The sequence below is a fragment of the Mesoplodon densirostris genome, chromosome 3, assembly GCF_025265405.1.
Source record: "Mesoplodon densirostris isolate mMesDen1 chromosome 3, mMesDen1 primary haplotype, whole genome shotgun sequence".
Classification (NCBI taxonomy): Eukaryota; Metazoa; Chordata; class Mammalia; order Artiodactyla; family Ziphiidae; genus Mesoplodon; species Mesoplodon densirostris.
This window is the reverse complement of record NC_082663.1, coordinates 125,418,776-125,441,242: the sequence shown is the minus strand read 5'-3', so window position 1 is coordinate 125,441,242 and position 22,467 is coordinate 125,418,776. Positions and strand designations below refer to the sequence as shown.

At 36.7% G+C, this 22,467-nt stretch overlaps 1 protein-coding gene across 1 annotated transcript in view; it reads left to right on the top strand.

Annotated features, from left to right (window-relative positions):
* The window catches only part of LARS1 (leucyl-tRNA synthetase 1), a 68,674-nt gene extending 56,349 nt beyond the window's left edge, over positions 1-12,325 (top strand). Inside the window, exons 28-32 of the mRNA XM_060093576.1 lie at positions 1,121-1,231; positions 3,525-3,629; positions 4,895-4,990; positions 6,454-6,586; positions 11,932-12,325. Coding sequence (XP_059949559.1) covers positions 1,121-1,231; positions 3,525-3,629; positions 4,895-4,990; positions 6,454-6,586; positions 11,932-12,137 — 651 coding nt within the window. The 3' untranslated portion in view covers positions 12,138-12,325. The remainder of the gene's footprint in view (positions 1-1,120; positions 1,232-3,524; positions 3,630-4,894; positions 4,991-6,453; positions 6,587-11,931) is intronic.
* Positions 12,326-22,467: the final 10,142 nt, after the last annotated feature.

Genomic DNA, 22,467 nt, shown 5'->3' with positions numbered 1-22,467 from the left:
TGGTATGTAATGTCCCAGATATTAAAAAATTAATCACCACTCTTCTTTTAGAAGTTATATTTTTACTTATATTTATTGACTAGATTACATAGTTTGAAATCAGCATCATCTATTGACATTATTTGGAATGACCAGCTTCCTTTAAATTTTTCATTTGTTTTCATCCACAAGAACTAAAAGAATGTCAGTTTATAATCAAGAAGAATGTTCTTATGTTCCATATGGCACCTTTTTGGTGACATAAGGAAAAAAGAGTGTTTTCCCCCCTCTCCTTTTTCTTATGTATTTCAAAGCAACGTATTGGCAAGTGGAGAAAATATTTTTTCCTATGTACTCTAGTAAAGGTTAGAGTTGAAAGTAAATAGATTATTGGAAATCTTACTGTATGTTACTTTTCTTTTAGATTTATTCCCAACCCTTGGCTTTGGTGTGATTCTTTTACAATAAGGAGAAAATAGGCCACCCAAAAGTCTGGAAAGGCCGCTTACTTTATTTCTCCTCTATTGATGTTTGCAGGAGTGAATTTAAATTCAGGCAGCTCATTTGGGACTGTGTGCATATTAATGCTTATGATATAGATATTTATTTTTGGTAGATAGAAATTTTATTATTTTTAACAGGTTGATAGCTAGAGATTCTTTTTTCACATTTGCGGTAACAATTTATAAGGCAGAGTGTTCAAAAGCAGACATTATAATACATCTTATATGATAGTTGTATAGTTTTCATTTTGATATGACTAATGAAATGCTTTGAAAAGTTTGAAGACATAGGATTTTTATAAGACCATTTTATCACTAGATAAGATCTAATGTTACAATCCTAGAGGTATCATTAGTGTAAGGGAAAATTAAATATTTTAGCATGATGCACGTGCTCTTCTTTACCCGAAAAAACATGTGTCCTTTGAATTTAGAGGAAAGAGGAGACTCCTTTCTGTATTATTCATTTACCTTTCACTTCCCTGTGATGCTAGAGGCTGCACCCTCTTGTGCTGCTCTCTAGCAGATTGGTAGAGGCCACCATTTCATGCCTGGCTAGTTTCTTACAGGCACATCTACTATCCTACATTATCTTTAAAATATTTTTCTTCACATTCCTCTCCCACTCTTTTTTTTAGACCAACAGTGGAAAATTGCCTGATAACAAAGTCATTGCTAGTGAACTAGTCAATTTGCCAGAATTGAAGAAATACATGAAGAAAGTGATGCCATTTGTCGCCATGATTAAGGTAAGCTGTGGACCTTGTGCAGCTGTGACCACATGGGTAATGGTTAGATAGGATAGTAGAAGTAAGAGGAACACTTTGGGCACAGTCTCCCCAAAGAAATCTGCTAAAATAGCACTTTTCAATCAGTGGTTGTGGAAATGAGTGATCAGATTTGGGATTTACCTGTGGAATTGCTGAGTGTGTGAAAAATATGTATTGTGGAAGAAAAATTGGTTGAGAATTACTGCACTAAAAGATTCTCTTCATATTCTACCTTCCCTTCTTTTCAGTTTAAGGAGGAAGCATAGTCTTTTGGCTTACATTAGGGTATTTTTACTAGATCCTATTACTGGAACAAGATTCTACATTTGTATAGGTTTAGCTTAACAGGATAAACGTTGTTTATAGTGGTTAGATCAGGGTTTCTCAACAATGGCTCTATGTGTATTTTAGGCTGGATAGTTCTTGGTTGTGGGAGGCTGTCCTGTGCACCATAGGGTGTTTAGCAGTGTCCTTGGCTTCTACCCACTGGATGCCAGTAGAATTTCTCCCTCCCCTACTCAAGTTATGACAACCAAAAATGCCTCCATACATTGCGAAATATCTCCTGGTAGCAAAATCAGCCCCCCACCATAGCTCCCCCATTGAGAATCTTTGGGTTAAACTCTTAGTCTTTTTCATATATATAACTGATCTGGTGGATTTCCTGACAAAGAGAAACAGAAAGAAGACTGTATATTGCTTAAGATCTCAGACTCTGGGGGCAGACAAATCTTGGCCCAAATCCTGTTTTCTGTCACTTTCTAGTTTGGAGGACTTAGACAAATCACTTAAATTCTCTGGGCCACAACGTTTTTCATCTATAAAATAGGAAATTAATAGAACTTACCTTATAGGAGTGCTGTGAGGAGTAAATGAATTAATACACATAATACATTTTAATACTACCTGTCAAAAAGTAGGCTCAGTACATTTTTAAGAAAATGTATATCAGTGTCTTCCAGCCTGCTAAGCATGTAATGGTTATTCTTATACTTCAGAATAATTATTGAATCTTGTAGGCTACAGATACCTGCCTGATAAGAGACCAAAACTCTTAGCTTATCTTGTATTGGAGTAGATTGTGTTCTTAGGAAAGCCTTTTAATTCTCCTAGAACCAGAGTCAACTATCTGAGCGTTATGGTATTTGAAGTTTCAGAAATAATTTAGAAAAATGGCTTGACCTACACTAATAAGTTATGTTTGCTGGTATGCTCATAATTCATTGGTTCCCAGCTAGTGCCATTGGTCATAATGTCAGATCCATTGTCAATATGGGGAAATCAACAAAATATCCCATTGTTGGTTGCAGAGGCAATTAATTTTGGTGACATGCTTTATAGAATCCAGTGAAACTGATTTTAAATGATGTTAGATTCAAGGGTCGGCTTTTTGAAAAACCAGTGTTAGATTTTTTGAGTAGTAAAATATTTTTTCAGTAATATTGGTATTACTTGGTATTATCAGGCAAATTAGTGGTTTGAAACTTTGAAAAGTGTTTAATAAATCTGGGAATAAGAAAAGGGTTTTCTAGCACCTCATGGGAAAAGAAACAACTTGGTTGGTAAATGAAGGTAGTGAATATTAAGAATCATGTCAGGTCACTTTCATGTAAGTGAAACATGTTCTAGGCAGTTAGCTGTATTTGTGCATATGAACTTAGGTCTTGAAGGTTACATCTTGAGCAGCAAATATTGATATTTAATGTTAAAATTAAGAATAAGAAATGGTTTTTTATATGTCACAGGATTATCTGAGTATCCATATAATCTGGCTTTAAAAAAATTTTTAAATTTATAGGAATATTTTGTTTGGTTATTATTAATTCACTGTTTCTTGAAATAGCTTTACAGATGTGGTATCTTGGAAACATTTAATTTAATTTAATTTAATTTAGTTTATTTGTTAGCTGAAGGGGTATTTTAAGACATTTGTTTGATTCCTTGTCAAGGTGAGTTCTTTGGGTTTGCGTATTAAGTCAGGGTAAATTAACAATGATAAATCATATTTCTTTTATAAATCTGAAAACCTTGTCCTTCTAGTCTTTTCAGTGCTGTCTTAATCTTATCATACTTTAAATGATAATTACTCTCAGCGAGTAATTTCATTAGCGAGCAAACATAGATAAGGGAAACCATGAGTCCAAGGCCTTTCCTTTAACTGTTCAAATTTGAAGATACTATCACTTGAGAGACTGATTGCTTTGGCAGAAATATGTTCTTTTCATCATATTCTTAATGTGATTTTGTTTTTCAAAACCATTTTGGCTGCTAGGAAAATCTGGAGAAGATGGGACCTCGTGTTCTGGATTTGCAATTAGAATTTGACGAACAGGCAGTGCTCATGGAGAATATAGTCTATCTGACCAATTCTCTTGAGGTAAGAGGGGCCTGGGATTCTAATAACTAGTTAACTATAGTAAACAGTCCAGTTCTTTAGTTTTATAATAAACCTTTTTATAAACTTCACCTTCTATGTTTAGTACCTTTGCCAAATATATTTTGGGGGGAAAGAGAATGGGTGGTGTAGAAGTTACAGGAAGAAGAAATGATCTGTTCCTTATTTCACTTATCAGTTATTCTATTCCTAAAATACTAACTGTATATGCCTGGATTTCCTCTTCAAAATTATCCGCAAAAAAAAATGAGGAGAGACCTTATATTCAAATGCTTTCAAAATCTCTCATATTATGGAGTATTCTGGATTGCTTTTTTTCCCCCTCCCTATAAGACCTCAGAATCACAGATTTGGATTAATTAGAATCCTTGATTCATTGTATATTATCAGTGGTCCATGTTTGGCTCTGTTTTTTTTTTCTTAATTAGTAATATAATCACCATCCATGAATCTACTGCCCAACTCAGGAACTAGAACATTACCAGTAGCTTTCACATATCTGAGTTTCTCCCCATTCCATCTTCCTGCCCCAGTGACAATTTAATATATAGATTCTAAAAATGCTGTCTCTCATTCACCTTAGGCAGAAGGAAAGATAATTTTCTATAGGAAATTGTGTTAGAGGATTCAAAAAGTGGTTCTAGTAATAATGAAAACACTAATATAAAAAAGTGCAGGTTTAGAGTTTGAATAAAATTGTTTTATGAAATACAGGAATGGAAGAAATAAGCATTTCTAAATAAGCATTTTATGTCATGTAATTATAAATTGTGTTAATAAAGTAAGTATTAGTAGACATCTATTTTATGTATATTTCTAAATGTTCACATGTACTCATGGAGGTCAAAAAACTTCTTGGATATTTACACTGGGACAATGGGAACACTTTATTTAGGGTCATCTTGTATTCAGGTATATGCAATTTGCTACATTAATGAGTTTTTCCGTTTATTTGAGTGAAAGCCTTTTGTACTGATTTTTGTTTTCTCTTAGGCAGCAGGTAGATGCCAGATTTCCTGATAGAAGATGGTAAACATGACTATATAACATACTATGAGGCATCTAACATGAGTGTTAAATACTTCATGATAGGTTTCATTTAATGTTTATACGGAAAATAATAAAACTGCACAGGCCATTTCATGATAAGTGGAGAACCTGGTTTTGCTCTTTGGTGAAATGAGGTGATGACTAATTCCAATCATATTAAGTGATACTAATGACTTCCATCTTTCCCCTCTACTTAGCTAGAACACATAGAAGTCAAGTTTGCCTCTGAAGCAGAAGATAAAGTCAGGGAAGATTGCTGTCCTGGGAAACCACTTAATGTTTTTAGAACAGAAGTAAGTTGAAAGAATCTCACTGAATCATTGCATTTTAGAGCTAGAAGAGACTTTAGAGAGCTTTACATCTAAAACCATCATTTTAATGATGGAAGGAAGTGAGGTCCAGAGAAGTTAAATGATTAGCTTGGCTTAGGCCACTTAGTTGGTTAGTAGTGGGTCTGGATTTGAGGTCCTCTAATTCCCTGGTTAATGCAACCCTCACTTTTCCTTACTCTACTGTCATGGGTAGCATCAGATGTTGATTGTGATTTTAAAAATAAGAATATGATTTTCGAAACCTGACTTAAAAAAAAGATAGTGGATATTGAAATGTGAAACTTTTTTAAACAGTGAAAAGGAGCTCTCATATTTCAGATGAGTTTTGGTTTAATAATGGTATTCAAGACTTTTGGTTTCTGGCATAAACCAGATTGATGCATCATTTCACATTATACTGGAAATGCTTTCTTAATTTCTTATTTTTTGGCCATTATTGGTGAAGATAAATAGGTTTTGAAGTTTGGGGAGGTTTTATTTATTAACTCTTAAAGAATCCATTCAGAATGGCAGCATTTGGTAAAGTTCACTGGAGTGCCATTGTGAGGGTCCATAAAATGCCCTACTTTTCTTGATAAGCAGAGGACTTACATATATCCTGCTACTTTTACCACATTTAATTGAAAATGCAGCAAGCAGAAAAAGTCTATTTTGAAAGAATGAAGTAATCATGATCATGCAGACCTCCTAAATTTATCATCAGATTATAAATAGTCTCATTGCATTAAGATATCGTGGCTTTTAAAAGTACAGTCATTTGGGCCATGGATATAGGTACATGAAGTAGTTTTCCCCATACAAATATGTTTATTTCAAGCTTCTTTCAAGCATTCCTTTAAGCTACTATATATTTAAGTTTCATAAGGCTCAGTTGACTTTTTCCACTTAAAATAATGAGCAAGTTCTTTTACTATATAGTTTATATTATGTGGGAGTTAGTATGGCATAGAACTGAGCTTATGCTCAGTAAAGGTGAGGCTCTGCCTCTTACTAGCTATGTGACCTTGGGCTGCTTTGTTAATCTTTCTGGTTCTCAGCTTTTCATCTGTGAAAAGGGGTCTTAAGGAACTGCCATTCAGGATACAGGAATAATATGTCTATAAAGTACTTTGTACAGTGTCTGGTACATAGTAGGAATTCAGTAAATGGTGGTAGTTTTAGAAGAGAAAATAGAGCTATTGTTTTTATCCATCATCAGTATTGATATATGTACTCATAGTCATTTTTACCTAGGCATTTGGTTATAAGCATGAACTTTTGTACATTTTTTCTTTCATATTTGAGTATCCCTTGGTCTTGATTTTAGAATACCAGAATTAAATCTGTCTTTCATTGGGCATTAAAAATCTAGCAGAGATTCCTTCTCCCTCAGCAGTATTCAAGTTTGATTTCCTATAACAGTCATTTTCTCTTTATTTTCGTAGCCTGGTGTATCAGTTTCCCTAGTGAATTCTCAGCCATTCAATGGCCACTTCTCAACCAAAATTGAAATCAGGCAAGGAGATAACCGTGATTCTATAATCCGGCGTTTAATGAAGGTGGACCGAGGAATCAAAGGTAAATGGTTTCCTTGAAGTGCACATTTGGCAGTAGCTTGTGGATTTGATGAGTTCTAAGCAGAGGGGAGAAAGAAAAGTAACTGTCTTGCTTAGGGACAGTCATGTAATGTTGTGGAAAGAGTGTTGGACCCAGAATCAGGACACCTATATTTTCTTTTGGGACATTGTGACTAGGTAGCTTGGTGGCTTGGCCATGTCACTTAAGCTCTAAACTGATTTCTCTTTTAGTGAAATGAGGACACTGGATTGGATATTTTTCCAGGATTCCATCTAGCTTTAAAATTGTAATAAGCAATTTCCAACACTCAGAAGTATTCAGAATTAAGGAACATATTCCCTTAATATTCCAAACTAACCTGCTTGACTGAATCTGTTCCTGGGGAAGGAAGAGAAACAGAGTAAAAGTTATTGAGTGTCTGCCATGTATTAGCCATTTAATCCTTTTACAACCCTGTAACATTTAGAGTATTATTCCCCTTTTGCAGATGATGAAATGGAGGTTAGAAAGGCTAAATAACTTGCAAAGTTCATATAGCTAGTAAATCCTGGAGCTGGAATTCAAACTTAGATATATTTGACTCCAAAGCTCATATTCTTTCTTTTAGACAGCATGCCTCCGTGTAAAATATGTAAATAATCTTAATTTCTTAGCAAGATTAAGTCTAGATCTCCTATGATTAGATTTGATATAATAATTTATAGCTTTTTTTTTAAACATCTTTATTGGAGTATAATTGCTTTATAATGGTGTGTTAGTTTCTGTGGTATAACAAAGTGAATCAGCTATACATATGCATATATCCCCATATCTCCTCCCTCTTGCATCTCCCTCCCACCCTCCTTATCCCACCCCTCTAGGTGGCCACAAAGCACCGAGCTGATCTCCCTGTGCTATGCAGCTGCTTCCCACTAGCTATCCATTTTACATTCGGTAGTGTACATATGTCAGTGTTACTCTCTCACTTCGTCCCAGCTTACCCTTCCCCCTCCCCATGTCTTAAGTCCATTCTCTAGTCTGCATCTTTATTCCTCTCCTGCCCCTAGGCTCATCAGACCTTTTTTTTTTTCTTATAGATTCCATATATATGTGTTAGCATACGGTATTTGTATTTCTCTTTCTGACTTACTCTTTGTGACAGACTCTAGGTCCATCCACCTCACTACAAATAACTCAATTTCATTTTTTTATATGGCTGAGTAATATTCCATTGTATATATGTGCCACATCTTCTTTATCCACTCATCTGTCAATGGACACTTAGGTTGCTTCCATGTCCCGGCTGTTGTAAATAGTGTTGCAGTGAACATTGTAGTACATGACTCTTTTTGAGTTATGGTTTTCTCAGGGTATATGCCCAGTAGTGGGATAGTATAGCTTCTTTTTTTAATTACTCAGCTGGTCTTACGCTGAGAAGAGTGTGAAGGGAATTAGTTTGTTTCTGTACTATTTTTCTTCCAAATTATGAAGACAAATTAATATTGAGATTCCCTATTTTGCACGATCTCTCTCTTCTCTTCTTATGGCAATCAAGAGTTGATTGGGCCAAATACCATCAGCATAAAATTTTCTGAAAAGATTTACAAATCCGATACAGTGACCAATTTATGGAAATATATTCAGGGTAACAACATTCCATTTACATAGAAGACTTAAAATAACCATTTGAAATTCATTCTGCCATGTATTTTTTGTTCTCTTGAAGTCATTCGTGTACCTGCTGTTGTCATTTCTTGAGAGAATATCATGTGTAGTGTGTGTAGAGATAAGTGTGTATGCAGACTGCTATGTAGGTACTAGGGGCTTTGGGGAGTCCACAAAGTACTGTTCATTAGGAGGCTGCATCTAGTGAAGGAGTAGGGGACTAAGCTATTGAAGTACATAATCATAATCTAAGGAGAAACTGCTGAGTACAGTAAGAGAGATATAGTAAAATTTACACACAGAAAAAGGTGAGATTATTTCCAGCTGTGGTGATCAGAGATGATTTTATGGAGAAAACATTGTTTGATAGGGCCTTGAGAATTATACCTGTGAGGGTGAAGGGAAAGTGTGTACTAGCATGAGGGAAACACTGATACTTTTTTCACTGTGTACCAGCAATATGTTAGGACTAGGAATATTTTTGTTTGCAGACATCTAAACAAATTCTGGTAAAATATACATAACACAAAATTGACCATTTTAGTCATTGTTTAAGTGTACAGTTCGGTAGCATTAAGTACATTCACATTGATGTGCAGCCATCACACTATCCATTTCTAGAACTTTTTCATCATCCCAAACTGAAACTCTGTACCCATTAAATAATAACTCCCCGTTCTTCCTCCCTGTAGTCGCTGGTAACTACTCTTCTACTCTATGTATTTGGCTGTTCTAGGTACCTGTCTAGTGGAATCATACAATATTGTTCTTTTGTATGTCTTGTTTCACTTAGCAAAATGTTTTCAAGGTTCATCCATTTTGTTGTAGACATTTAGCGTGTTCCTTCAATAAACCAGGTACTGTAGAATGATAATGCCATCCTTAGAACTTATAGGCCACAAAAAGCAGAACTTGAAAATTTTGAAGTGTGAACATATAGGAAGCCATTTTGTGGCCTTCCTTTTGGCTGTTTTATATTGCATATATTCAGTCATGAGAAATTTTTGTAATAGGAAGAACTCTTAACTTTGAAGAACAATATGGTGGCTTCTAAAGAAAATAGATATTTGTGTGGACATGCTGGATAGGATTATTATGAGGTTATAGTGCATAAGAGGTTTTATTCCTGTATTGGAAATTGGATTATATAATATAATGTTAAACCTGACTCCCTTTTTTTTTTTTTTTTTTTTTTTCTTTTTGCGGTATGCGGGCCTCTCACTGTTGTGGCCTCTCCCGTTGCGGAGCACAGGCTCCGGATGCGCAGGCCCAGCGGCCATGGCTCACGGGCCCAGCCGCTCCGCGGCATATGGGATCCTCCCAGACCGGGGCACGAACCCGTATCCCCTGCATCGGCAGGCAGACTCTTAACCACTGCGCCACCAGGGAGGCCCCCTGACTCCCTTTTAAATACACTCAGATGCAGCACTGACTAGGTTCTTTAGAACTGTACTGATGTGTTTTCTTGAGCTCGTCTTTTCTCACTGAGCCTCTGGCATAATTCTTACATCCTTTGTCATTCTAGCTGTGAATAATATTATCATGAAGTGCTTTAAGTTTGGTATTAGTGACTGCTGTGAATTTGGAAAATAGATAGAAATATTAGGGGGAGTTTGCAATTGATATTCCTCCAAGTATCTACAGAAGAGCTCTGAACTTAAGACTTTTCCAGAAGCCCTCAGAATACTTTGATATCTAAGGGGACTGAGTATATTGAGTATATGAGATGGGAAAGGAGTGAAATTCAATAACATATTTCTCAGTCTGTCTGCTGTGATAGCCAGCAAGTCATCCAATTAGTGCCAATTGTATTGAGGGTGATTATGATCTAGGTCCAGGAGGCACTAGGAGCTAAAATCGTCATTCAGTCCACAAAGGCCATGGAGCAACTATTTGACGATAATGACTTTAAATCACTTACCACCCATGCCACATATGAACTAATAATTTGGAGGTGTAAAGCTCCGTTTCACATTATCAATCCCTAGGGACTCTCAATCACTCATCTTCAAGTGCCTTAAATCTTGTGTAGTTGCAGACTTAAATTTCAACATTTTCAATGATAAGAGAGGTCTGGGATAAGAAAAGATAGTAAAACCACTAAGAAAGCACCAATAATTTTATTGACAGTAATGAACTACATGTTGAAACATCAAAGCAGATGTATTCTGTCACTTAGAAGCCTGATTGGGTATTAAGGCTTCTTTGAAATAGTTTGATTCAGCATTGCTTGGAATGATGAGGGAGGTCTGTTTCAGAGAGAGTGAGAGAGAGAGACAGAGGCAGGTCTGCAGTAAAATACTTTGTGCATAAAATCTGCCGGTAGGACTTGTCACTGCTTCCATAAGAAAATAATTTGCTATCACTGATATGCATGTTGAATTGCAGTAGCTGTTAAAATGAATTGTGTTCTTCCCCCCAAATTAGGCCATGGCTGTCATGAAAACTGTAAGTGCTCCTTTCCCATTTTAATTTTCAGGGCTTGTGCTGTATATGGGGATAGATTGTATGGCCTCTGCAGAGACTCTACAAAGACTCTTAGGCAGGGTTTGCCTTCATGATAGTTTCAGATAATTGCTCTATAAGCCCCAGGATCCCTACTCTAAACTTGTAGTCCTTTAGTCTTTGTTTCCCAAGGAGAATAGAATGCCTGGATAACCTGTACTCCTGGCATAGCCGCCAGCTGCATTAATGTCTCCTTTTATCTTTCTTTAAACCTTATCCCTCTCATGCTAAGCTTCATACTCTCAAGGCAACATGAGGGAGTGTAGCTCATGGACCACCCAGCAATCTACTTTAGAAAGGGGTGGGAAGTAATTCAGAAAATATCTTCAGTTTCTGTGGATCAGGTTAAGTATAAACTAGCCATGCTACACTTAGAATGAGCTGTAAATCCAGAATCAGCGTTTGTAGTCATTTATGGTGTTTTTCTGCTGTATAAAATAAAACCATTTGATGTTGAAAAGTCTCAGAATTGCTGAAATAAATAAATTTCTCTTGGGCTCAGTTGTTGGCAGGATTGTTGGATCATAAATTTGTTCAAGGGACAAGTGCTTTCTTTACCAGGAGCCATCTTATCAGCTTGCACAAGAGCAGATCAGGAAAATCTCAAGCAAGGGAGGGTTGGAGCTCATCCAAAAGCTCAAAATTCTAAAACCTGTGCCCTTTCCCCCAGCCATTCCCCTACTTTCCTTGTCTCTCATCAGCTTGTTAATAAACTTTCATCCTTTGAGCAAAACAAGAAACTGGTAATGCTATTTCTTAGAGTAGTAATTCTTTTTCCAAAATTACCTTTCCCAAAAAGCCACAATCCTTACACTTTTAAATATTCCAGGAAGCAAGAAAGATAAATAAGTTTTAGGCTTTTTAATATTCTGAAAAATGGTTAACTGAAGTGTATTAAAAGTGATTTGAGAGACCATATAGGATAATGCTCAAAAATATAATCAGTCCCTCCCCTTGGTTTGTAATTCAGGAGATGTGTTATCCAGAATCTCTGCTGGTCTTTGATCTGGGTAAAAGCTGACAGAAGATGAAGATTTGTTAGATTCAGTTTTGCTTTCTGACATCGGGTCCTATTTAGTAATCTGATGAAAATATTTTTTTAGATATAACAACCAGTGTGAATTATCAGACTCAGGCATGGGTTTGAGTCAGTGACTGTAATTAAATGTTCATATTGATACTTTCTTTTGCTGTAGACCTTTCCAAAGTGAAACTGATGAGATTTGATGATCCACTGTTGGGGCCTCGGCGAGTTCCCATCCTGGGAAAAGAGCACGCTGAGAAGACCCCCATTTCTGAGCATGCTGTTTTCCACGTGGACCTCATGAGCAAGAAAATTCATCTTACTGAAAATGGGCTATGGGCGGATATTGGTGATACAATGATCTATCTGGTTCATTAAATTCAGGCACATTGGAGATTTATCCTGGTTTCTGGGGATATTACTACTATGATTGTGCCTATAGATGGGCTATGAGAATCTTAGGCTGGACCTAAATAGATTTCATTTCTAACCATCAAATTCTGCATGTACTTGTAAATACACCAAGTTTTCTTGGATTCCTGGACCTAATAAATTTTTTTTCCTTATTGAGGCCTCGAAGAGAAGTAGTTGTACCATACTTTGTTTTTGTTTTTTAACAAATTATTACCATTTCCCAGAAGCTTCTAGTATTTCAGATTATTACAAAAGTGTCAGTATGCTTCTTGTATGAGGTATACTTCATATTATTTATGAGGCTAAGGAGCATCTAACAACTTTTTATATTATATCCATTGTGGAGTCAGCTGTTTTTCTTCTTTAAAAAGAGTAAATTAGACAGCTAGTTTTGCTTTTTAAAGAGAACTCTCATGATGATTTTAAAAGAACAAATGAGAATATTTTGACTTGATTATGATTACTCAGTATTTTGTATAAAGAACAAATAGGTCTTATGTTTATAAGTATTTTTTTAGCTTTAATATATTCAATTAATCACCAATAATACTTTTTCAAGGCTAATATCAGTAGTTTATAAAGTTTATTTGATTTTCACTAAATTTAGGTGAAATTTTAGGATTTAGGATTTCCCCCAGAAATCTGCATTTATCAGATTTGTCTTGAGTCCAATTATGTTTAAAGATCAAGCCAACAGGGACTTCCCTGGTGGCACAGTGATTAAGAATCCGCCTGCCAATGCAGGGGACACGGGTTCGAGCTCTGGTCTGGGAAGATCCCACATGCCGCGGAGCAACTAAACCCGTGCGCCACAACTACTGAGCCTGTGTCCCACAACTGCTGAAGCCCATGTGCCTAGATCCTGTGCTCCACAATAAAGAGAAGCCACTACAGCGAGAAGCCTGAGCAGCACCGCAACAAAGAGTAGTCCCCGCTCGCCGCAACTAGAGAGAAAGCCCGCGCCCAGCAACGAAGACCTAATGCAGCCAAAAATAAATAAATAAATAAAACAAAAAACAAAAAAGATCAAGCCAACAGCATTGCAAATTCTTTTATTCTTTCTGGAATGTCTTTTGATATTGTCTGTGCCATCTGTTTTCATATGAGGAAAAAATACTAGGTATTGATTGACAGACAAGAAAAACATTTCCATTTCTTGAAGGGTTTAATATAGGGAAAGTCCGACTCTGATAATCCTAAGGAACCTGAATTCTAACTTTTCAGGTCATGTAAAGAGATTTTATTGAGCTTCCTTATTTTGCTTTATACAGTTTGAGATTACTGGGCCTAGTTGAATGCTCTATTTTAGATTCATTAAAGCAAATCATAGAACGTTAGAACTGAAATATTCCTTAGAGATCATTAAGTGCAAATCATTGTTTATCTGCTAGGAACAGGCTGTATAGCAGAGTGGGTAAGGTTACATTCTCTGAAGTCAGGCTAGCTACGTTAGATTTCCATTTCTTCCACTTGCTACTTGGGTGGTTTTGGCCAGTTACTCAGCCCATTTCTTCATCTGTAAAATGGAACTAGTAATTTACCTACTTTCTGGGCTTACTGTGAGATGTTTAGATGACAATCTAGGAAAATCTTATATATAGCATAGTGCCTGGCAGGTGGTAGACCTTCAGAAATGTTGCTGATGATGATGATGATGAGCCTTCAGTAAATGTTACTGAATACTACTACTTACTACTACTACTACTACTATATCAGGATTAAGATATAAAGATTATATTAAGATTACTCTGGGCCATAATCATGTCATATTTGTTTGGTTCTTTTGGGGCAACTGTTTTGTTTGCCCTCCATTAGATTCTTTTCTGCTCCCTCAATATGAATAGCTTTAGTTATTCCCAAAATCAAAGTAATCCTTCCTGGGGCCTAAAGCCTACTTATGTTTAACTTAGGCAAATTAAATGAAATGAGCTTGGCCAAAAAAAAGAAAGGTGAAAGGAAAATAATTTTACTATTGTAAGTGATTGTGCCTTTATTAAATGAGCCTATGAACCTGTACTTCCTTGGATTAAGTGTGAGTTGGGATTCATGGATTCTCTGTTCCCTCAGTCTCAATTCCTGTGTGTCTCTCTTAATAAATGTCTTGCTGGGCTGAATATATTTTTTATGTTTAACAATATGTAAGTTTTGTATAAGGAAACCTCTAAGCATAAGCCTATTACTTCATCAGGTGTGAAACAAAAAACAGCAACTAGTTGAAATGCTGAAGGAAAAATAAGCTGCATTGGGCTTATTGTTTTATGGGAGATGGTTACCTTCCTAAAGGATTCTAACTCTTTAAGTTGTAAAATGTAACGCACATAAACAAAAAGTGAACAACAATAAGAAATGTATAATATACACACAAATATATAAAATACATACAAAAAATGAACTACGAAACAATTTATCAACAAAGCAAAAACCTATGTAATCACCGCCCTGTCAAGGAATATCACAATGCCAGCACCTTGGAAGCCTGCCTTATGCCTCCTCCCGTAAAGACAAGCTTATCGCCCAGTGTGTGAACATTCTTTATACATGTTCCATGTGAGCTTTTAAAGAATGTTTATTCTGCAGTTGTGAAATTCTACATATGTGCATTCGGTTATACTTGTAGATTGAATTGTTCAAATCTGTATCGTACCGTTTTGTTTTCTTGGTGTACTCTTTGTTTTGGAGACGTACTGAAATCTCATGACCCTGGATATACATATTTCTCCTTCTAGTTCAGACAATTTTTGTTTTATAAATTTTGATGCTGTGTGATTAGGTGCATATAAATTTAGATTCTACTGTGTTTCTGGTAAATTGAACTTTTCTAATTAGGAAGTTTTCCTTTTTTCCTAAAGGTTACTTTGTCTAACATTAGTATAGTAACATCAGTCTTCTTTTGGTTAGTGTTCATGTAGAATATCTTTTTCCATTCTTTTGCTTTTAACCTTCTGTCACTTTATATTCTTTTCACATTTTGACAAATTTTAAACCTACAGAAAAGTTAAAATAATTGGCTAGTAAACATCCATATACCTGTCAACTGAGATTTACCAGTTATTAACATTTTGATCCATTTGCTTTCTCTGTCTTTAAACATACATTTTTTAAAATGAACTTTTTATTTTGGAATAGTTTTAGCTTTATAGAAAAGTTGCATCTAATATATGGAGAGTTCTGGTACACCCTTCACTCAGTTTCCCCTGATGTTATTATTTTATGTAACCTTGGTTCAGTTGTCAAAACTAATTAATACTGGTACGCTGCCATTAACTAAAGGCTTAATTAGGATTTCACCCCTTTTTTTAATATGTCTATATTTTTATAAATATTTATCTTTGGCTGTGTTGGACCTTCATTGCTGCACGTAGGCTTTCTCTAGTTGCAGCTGGCGGGGGCTACTCTTTGTTGCGGTGTGCGGGCTTCTCATTGCAGTGGCTTCTCTTGCTGCAGAGCACGGGCTCTAGGTGCGCAGGCTTCAGTAGTTGCGACACGCGGGCTCTAGGGCGCGGGCTTCAGTAGTTGTGGTGCATGGGCTTAGTTGCTCCGTGGCATGTGAGATCTTCCCAGACCAGGGATAGAATCCGTGTCCCCTGCATTGGCAGGCAGATTCTTAACCACTGCGCCACCAGGGAAGTCCCACCAGTTTTTCCGCTAATGTCTTTTTGCTATTACAGGATCCTATCCACGATACCGCCTTGCATTTAGAATATAGTTTTTAAAAAATTTGAACCATTTAACAGTAAGTTGCAGACTCCATGACAATTCACCTTTCAATACTTTAGCATGTAACCCCTAAGAACTAGGACATTCTCTTGTATAATCAAAAAATATATATATATATCTTGCCAAAGAAATGTAACACTGGGCATATATTTTATATGCCCAGTGCAGTTTAGCAATAATATTAGGTATTTTTTTTCAGGGTCTATTCAGAGATTAAGCATTACATTTTGTGGTCATGTCTCGATCTCCTTCACACTAGAACAGTTTCTCAGCTTTTCTTTTTCAGTCTTTCATCACAGTAACGTTTTTGATGACTCCATGCCAGTTACTAGTAAGTTTGCCTCACAATCTGGATTTGTCTGTTTTCTCATGGTTGGATTCAGATTTTAAAATCTTGGCAAGACTACTACAGGGTGATATTTCCCACTGCATCATGTATTGATGATTGTCAGATTCATACATTGTTGGTGTGTCCCCGTTACTGATGATACTAAGTTTGATCACTTGGTTAAAGTAGTATCTTCAGATTTCTCCATTGAAAAAGCAATCTTTCCCTTTTGTAATTAGTAAGTAGCCTGTAAGGTGATATTTTAAAATTTATGTGAATATCCTGTTTACCAGCAAACTTTCAGGAAATTGGTAGCATTCATCGATCATCTTTCTGCCAGTAACTACACTGGTAGTTGTAATAAGGTGAGTTCTTAGTTTTATCATTTCTTCTACATGTATTAGGTATCATTCTTCTGTAAAGAAGAGGTTTCCCCTTTGCTTCCATTTTTTGCCTTTCACCATTCTTTACAAACCACTATGGACTGATGGGTTCTTTTTTTCATATATGCTATAATCTATTACCATTGTTATACTTTGCTCAGATTTTCTGGAGTTATCCAGTGGGAGCCCCGTTCAAGCTAGTTCCTGTGTCCTTTTGCTATCTCCCCATCAGTCTTGGAACATTTCTTTGCTTAATGGCACAAGCAGTTTCCTGTTCACCTTGTATTTTCCTGTCCCCAGAACAGGAATCAGTTTTTTCTCCAAGGACCTCTGCTTCATTTTAATGGAGAATGGTATTAAGAAAGCAAGATCTGGGTGTTTTGTGTGCTCATTGCTACTAAGTTGTGGGGCCTTTTTAGGTTTTTCCAACAGGCAGAGCTAAGAAATATGTATATATAAAAATCATAATTTTATCTAATACCACGATTCTTTCTTGCATTTTCCCTGAAAATATTTGTATCTTTCTTCTCACACAGTGAAAATTCTGGTTCCCAAGAACCTCAGTATATTTACTCATTTGCTCTTAATAATTTCAGACTTGCCAATGCAGTGCTACTATGAACAACAAATTTACTAAGTAGAGTTCAATATATATTTTTTGAAAAACAAATTTGCAGTTCTTTGTGTCCTTAAGGTGTTTCTCACTAAGGGAAATAGAGCACTGTGTTTAAATGTTACTTGAATGAATGCCTTTTCATTTGTGGTTTTAATATAAAGTCATTTGTTTCTCATTTAATTTTATGGGTTTTTCCCCTTTTTATTTATTTTTTGAATAAGTAAAGTACTTACACTGTTTGAAAGTCAAAACTACATCCATTCAGAGAATGTTTACTCTCTTGCACCACATTCCCATGTTCTATAGCTAACCATTTTGCTAGTTTCTAGATTATCTTTCCTGTGTCTCTTTTTCTAAAAATAAGCAAATATTTATATATATGTACTTTACTTCCTCCTCATGTAAAAAGTAGATGTTATAGATAATTATTTTATACCTTGCTTTTTTAAGTTAACTTTATTTTTTGATAGATACATGTGTATATTTATTTTCTTACTTTAGTGCATGGAGATCTCTTTCTTTGTCCTTCTCCTTTTCCTCCCTTGCCCCCTTCTGTCCTTCCTCTTCTCTTCTCTGTGTTATACTTTTGTAAAGGTGTACCATAACTCATTCAATTAGTTTCCTATGGATGGGCATTTAGGTGTTTCTAAGTTTCTGATATTTTATAGAACCTGTATAGAATTATATAGTGAGTAACTTTGTGGATATGTGGTTTTGTATTTGTGGAAGTGTATCTTAAGAGTAAATCTATGGAAGTTGACTTGGAGGTCCAAGGGTAAATGCATATATAGTTTTGTTAGCAGATAATCTGGGTAAAAAAGCATATTAGGCAGAGGGTACAGCAGGTGTAAAAGCTCTGGGGCAGGGGCGTGTAGCTGATGTGCTGAAGGGGTAGCAAAGAGGCCACATGAAGATAAACAGGTCTAGAGAGGACAAGTGACCTGTCCAGATCCTATACATCAGAGGCAGAGCTGTGTTAGAGCCCTGGATTCCATAGCTCCAGTCCATCGCAGCATACTTATTAAACAAGGAATGCATGCATGGGAAACAAGAATGTATTTGACCGAGGCCAGCGATGTCAGGGCTGTTAGGTCAGAAGAGGGAGAAGTTTCTGTGGACTTGAGTCGGATAAGACTTCACAGATGAGGTGCGATGTGAAGGATGATTAGGATTGGAGTAGCAGCTAGGAGAGCAGGGCCGCATTCCAAGCTTTTAGAACCAGGTGTGGATAAGGGCTAGGAGGTGAAAGTAAATGCATGGCTTGTTTGGGAGGTAATGCCAGGAATGGAATGTTTATATTGGAGGAATGAGAGAGAAATTGGAAACAGGTAAGTAAATTGGGCCTTATTATAACAATTCTTGGATTCCAGGCAGAAGTTCGAAGTTGATTTAATTACCTAGAGAGTCACTGCAAATTTTTAGGTGGGAATGAGATGATATGTTCCTTCATGTCTTTTATAGTTTGTAGTTTTGTCTTTCTGTTTTTCGCTTGAAAAATTCGTTCACTTAGTCATTCTGATGACTATTTACTAGATACTTATGTGCCTGGCTCAGGTAAGTTGTCAATATTAGCTGATACTTTGTTATGCTGTTTTCTCTCCTTAATATCTTTGGACATAACTTCACATCTGTATTAGAAAATACTTAGATGTCACCCAAGACTTACAGCATCAATTAAGTTTTCTAACTGCTCACTGCTATCCTTAAAGCTTAATTGATTATAAGGTAGGGACCCCCCACACACACACACATGAAAAACAGGATAGGACACAATCCTTATTCCTAAGGGCTTAAGGAATGTGACAAAGGAGTAGTTAACTGCATTTTCACTTCGGAGGACTAAGTGGTGATTTGTTGTATCCCTTGTTTTCCTTATACTGGAGTTAGGTCTAGAGCTGTGCTGTCCAATAATTTAGCCACTAACCACATGTGTCTGTAGAGGACTTGAAATGTGAGTAGTCTGCATTGACGTGTGCTGTAAAAGCATAGAATACACTTCAGATTTCAAAGACTTATTATGACAAAGAGAACGTAAAATACCTCAATTTTATGTTGATTACATGCTGAAATAATATTTTGAATAAATTGGATTAAATAAAATATATTAAAGTTAATTTCATCGGTTTCTTTTTTTTAAAAAGTAGCTTCTGGAAAATTTTATATTGCATATGTGACTCACATTTTATTTCTGTTGGACAGCATGGTCTACAGACAAAGAGATTTAGGTTAAACATTACTTCCTGTGGTACCATATCAAGAGATATGTAATATCAGTTTGTCCCACTCTTAGTGATGCTAAATTTGATAATTTCTCAAACTCTTCCTTTTAAAGATATGTTTTGATCACTTGCAGAACTTTCCATTATAAAGATACATATTTTTAATCACTTTCAGAGTTTTTTTTTTTTTTTTTTTTTTCGGTACGTGGGCCTCTCACTGCTGTGGCCACTCCTGCTGCATAGCACAGGCTCCGGACGCGCAGGCTCAGTGGCCATGGCTCACGGGCCCAGCCTCTCTGCGGCATGTGGGATCTTCCTGGACCGGGGCACGAACCCGTGTCCCCTGCATCGGCAGGCAGACTCCCAACCACTGCACCACCAGGGAAGCACCCACTTTCAGAGTTTTTGTTGTAAAGATACATTTAAAGAAAACACTCTCAGGACTTTCCATTGTAAAGATACATTTTGAGTATTTCTCCAGAGTTAATAAGATCTGTTATTTTTTTTACAATTAGAAATCTGTAGAGTGATGTTTTGGCACCTTGCAAATGTCCTGTTCCCATTTTTTACCTAATGGTTTTATTACCCCTGATCCTTTCCTGAATAAATTATGTTGGAGACTGTGCAAAATGGTGATTTTCTAATGCCAAAATTATTACCAAACCAGACTTGGGTTTGCTTACCTGCTGCACAGCAAAGCCAAGCTACTGACACTGGGTTGTGGTGAAGGAAAGCGCAGCATTTATTTGCGGGGTGCCAAGCAAGGATAATGGACAGGTAGCTTGTGCTCAAAAGACCGGAACTCCCTGATGGCTTTCAAGTATGAGTTTTTAAAGGCAACATTTGGGGTGAGGGTTGTAGCTCCTGGACTTTCTTCTGATTGGTTGGTGGTGAGGTAACAGGCTAATGTTTTGGGAATCTTAATCTTCGACTTTCTGGTTCCAGCTAGTCTGAGGTTTCTGTGCTTATGGTCAGCAGATCGTCACCATCTTCTACCAGGTTGGGGGTCTTAGTTTCTGCAGAACAACTCGAAGATATGCATCAGATTGTGTGTATATCCTGTGCTTATGGTCAGCAGATCGTCACCATCTTCTACCAGGTTGGGGGTCTTAGTTTCTGGAGAACAACTCGAAGATATGCATCAGATTGTGTGTATATCCCTTTAGGAGGAGCTCGGCCTCTGTTTTATTGCTGAACTATTTGCTTTTCCTTTATTTTTGCATTCCCTCACTTCCCTAATTAGTAATTGCCTTAGTCTTAGCCCTTTAGAACTTAGGGGGAAGGCCTAGGAGGCTAAAGCCATTTTCTACAAATAAGAAACAGGGAACATGGAGGGACTTTTGTACCTGAGAGGGCCCTGCAAGGTCCTGCTTGATTTCAGTCTCCCCTTTTCTTTGATACTACTCAGTCCTGAGGGGAAGAGGGGCTGGACAATAAAGAGAAAGTTTTGGATAGAGTGGTTAATCATAAACTCAGCAGGGGACTCTGTTTCAGGGGACTGGGTTTCAGTTACTATATCTTTTCCATAAATAGTTGTCATTCTTCTTTAAAGGAGAACATTTCTTTTTCTTCTTTCTCTTTTTCATTTATTTTTAGGTGAAAGAGCTGTGTGGCATGTGGATTGGTCACTTCATACAATAGATGTTTGATTAGAAAAGTTGGCACAAATGAAATTTTAAAAAATGGAATTAGCTTACATGTGCAATGGTTGCTCATTCTTCAAAGGAATCTTATTGTAAATCTTTTTGCAAAGCTAGTAATCAGTTAATTTCTGTTATTCTTATAAGCTTGAATTTTCATATATAGCACATTTATTCAACAAATTATTGAGTTCTTATCAACAGTGTTTCAAACACTGTGTTAAGCACTTGGAATAGAGTGGTAAGCAGAAGAAACATGGCTGTCCTTCATGTGGGATGCATCCTTACAGTTAAGAAGACAATGAGAGTTGTCCAGAGCCTAGTGAGTGAAGGCAATTATGAAGCTGTATCTGAAGGATCTTGATCTGGGAGGTATTATATAGGCTTTTGCTAACAACCCTGTTAAGTAAATGCTTTGAAGTTCAGAACCCGAAACAATCATTCTCTATGGGTCTGATGAGAATATATAGTAGAGTTGGCAATTTCCGCCTGTTGTCTTTCTAGTATAAATAACATTGAATTTTTATTGCAGACCCCTCCCCTCAATGTGCAATTTTCTCTAATTTTTTTCCTCTAGGAACATTTTCCTAGTGTTTCTGGTGTCCGTGCCTCTATAAGACATGCTCTAGAGGCATACTTCAGAGGCTCCTAAGACCCTGAAGATTCAGAGCAGTAGGGAGGCGATCACCAGCCAAGCCCTGCTTTGTTCCAGGTTCCATTTGGGCTGTGTAGGGAAGAAGCACCACTTCCCCGGCATGCTCAATGAAGTCCATGGAAGAGTAGGAGATCTAGAAGTTGTAAAAATCCTTAGAGACTTGGGACAACTCAGCATAGCTTAAACTTTAGGAAACCATCTTTTATTAGGTGGTTTCAAGCACGATATCTGTGCTGCAAAGACCTTTCTTTCTGTCTCTGTTTTCAGGTTATTTGTGGGAACTCATACCCTCTTGCTGAATTGGACCAGCAGCCCTGGGGATGATGAGAGGCCCCCACTACTTCTCAGTTACAAGGCATGGCGGAAATCTGTAGCCTTTTGAGTCCCCTAAGGAAAGGTCAAGTGACACTTAGCTAGATAAATGTTTGCTAGAGTTATCTCTTAAAGCAAAGGGATTTTTCCACCAAAGAGAAGTTTTCTTTTTATTTAACTTACACTCTATCTTCAGCAGTATCTCCCTTCAGGTTAGTAAGATGGACGTGCCCACTGTTAACTGTGTACGTGTCTTTAAAGAAATAAGATGTCTGCCAGTTACACTGCTATGACCTCAGATTCCAGAATATCAAGGCAACATTCTTTAGATGTTTCATTTTGGAATGAACCTAAGTTTAGAATCAGTCAGCTTATTGTTGAAGGGAAAAGGATATCCCAAGTGACAAGAAAGTACCTATTAACT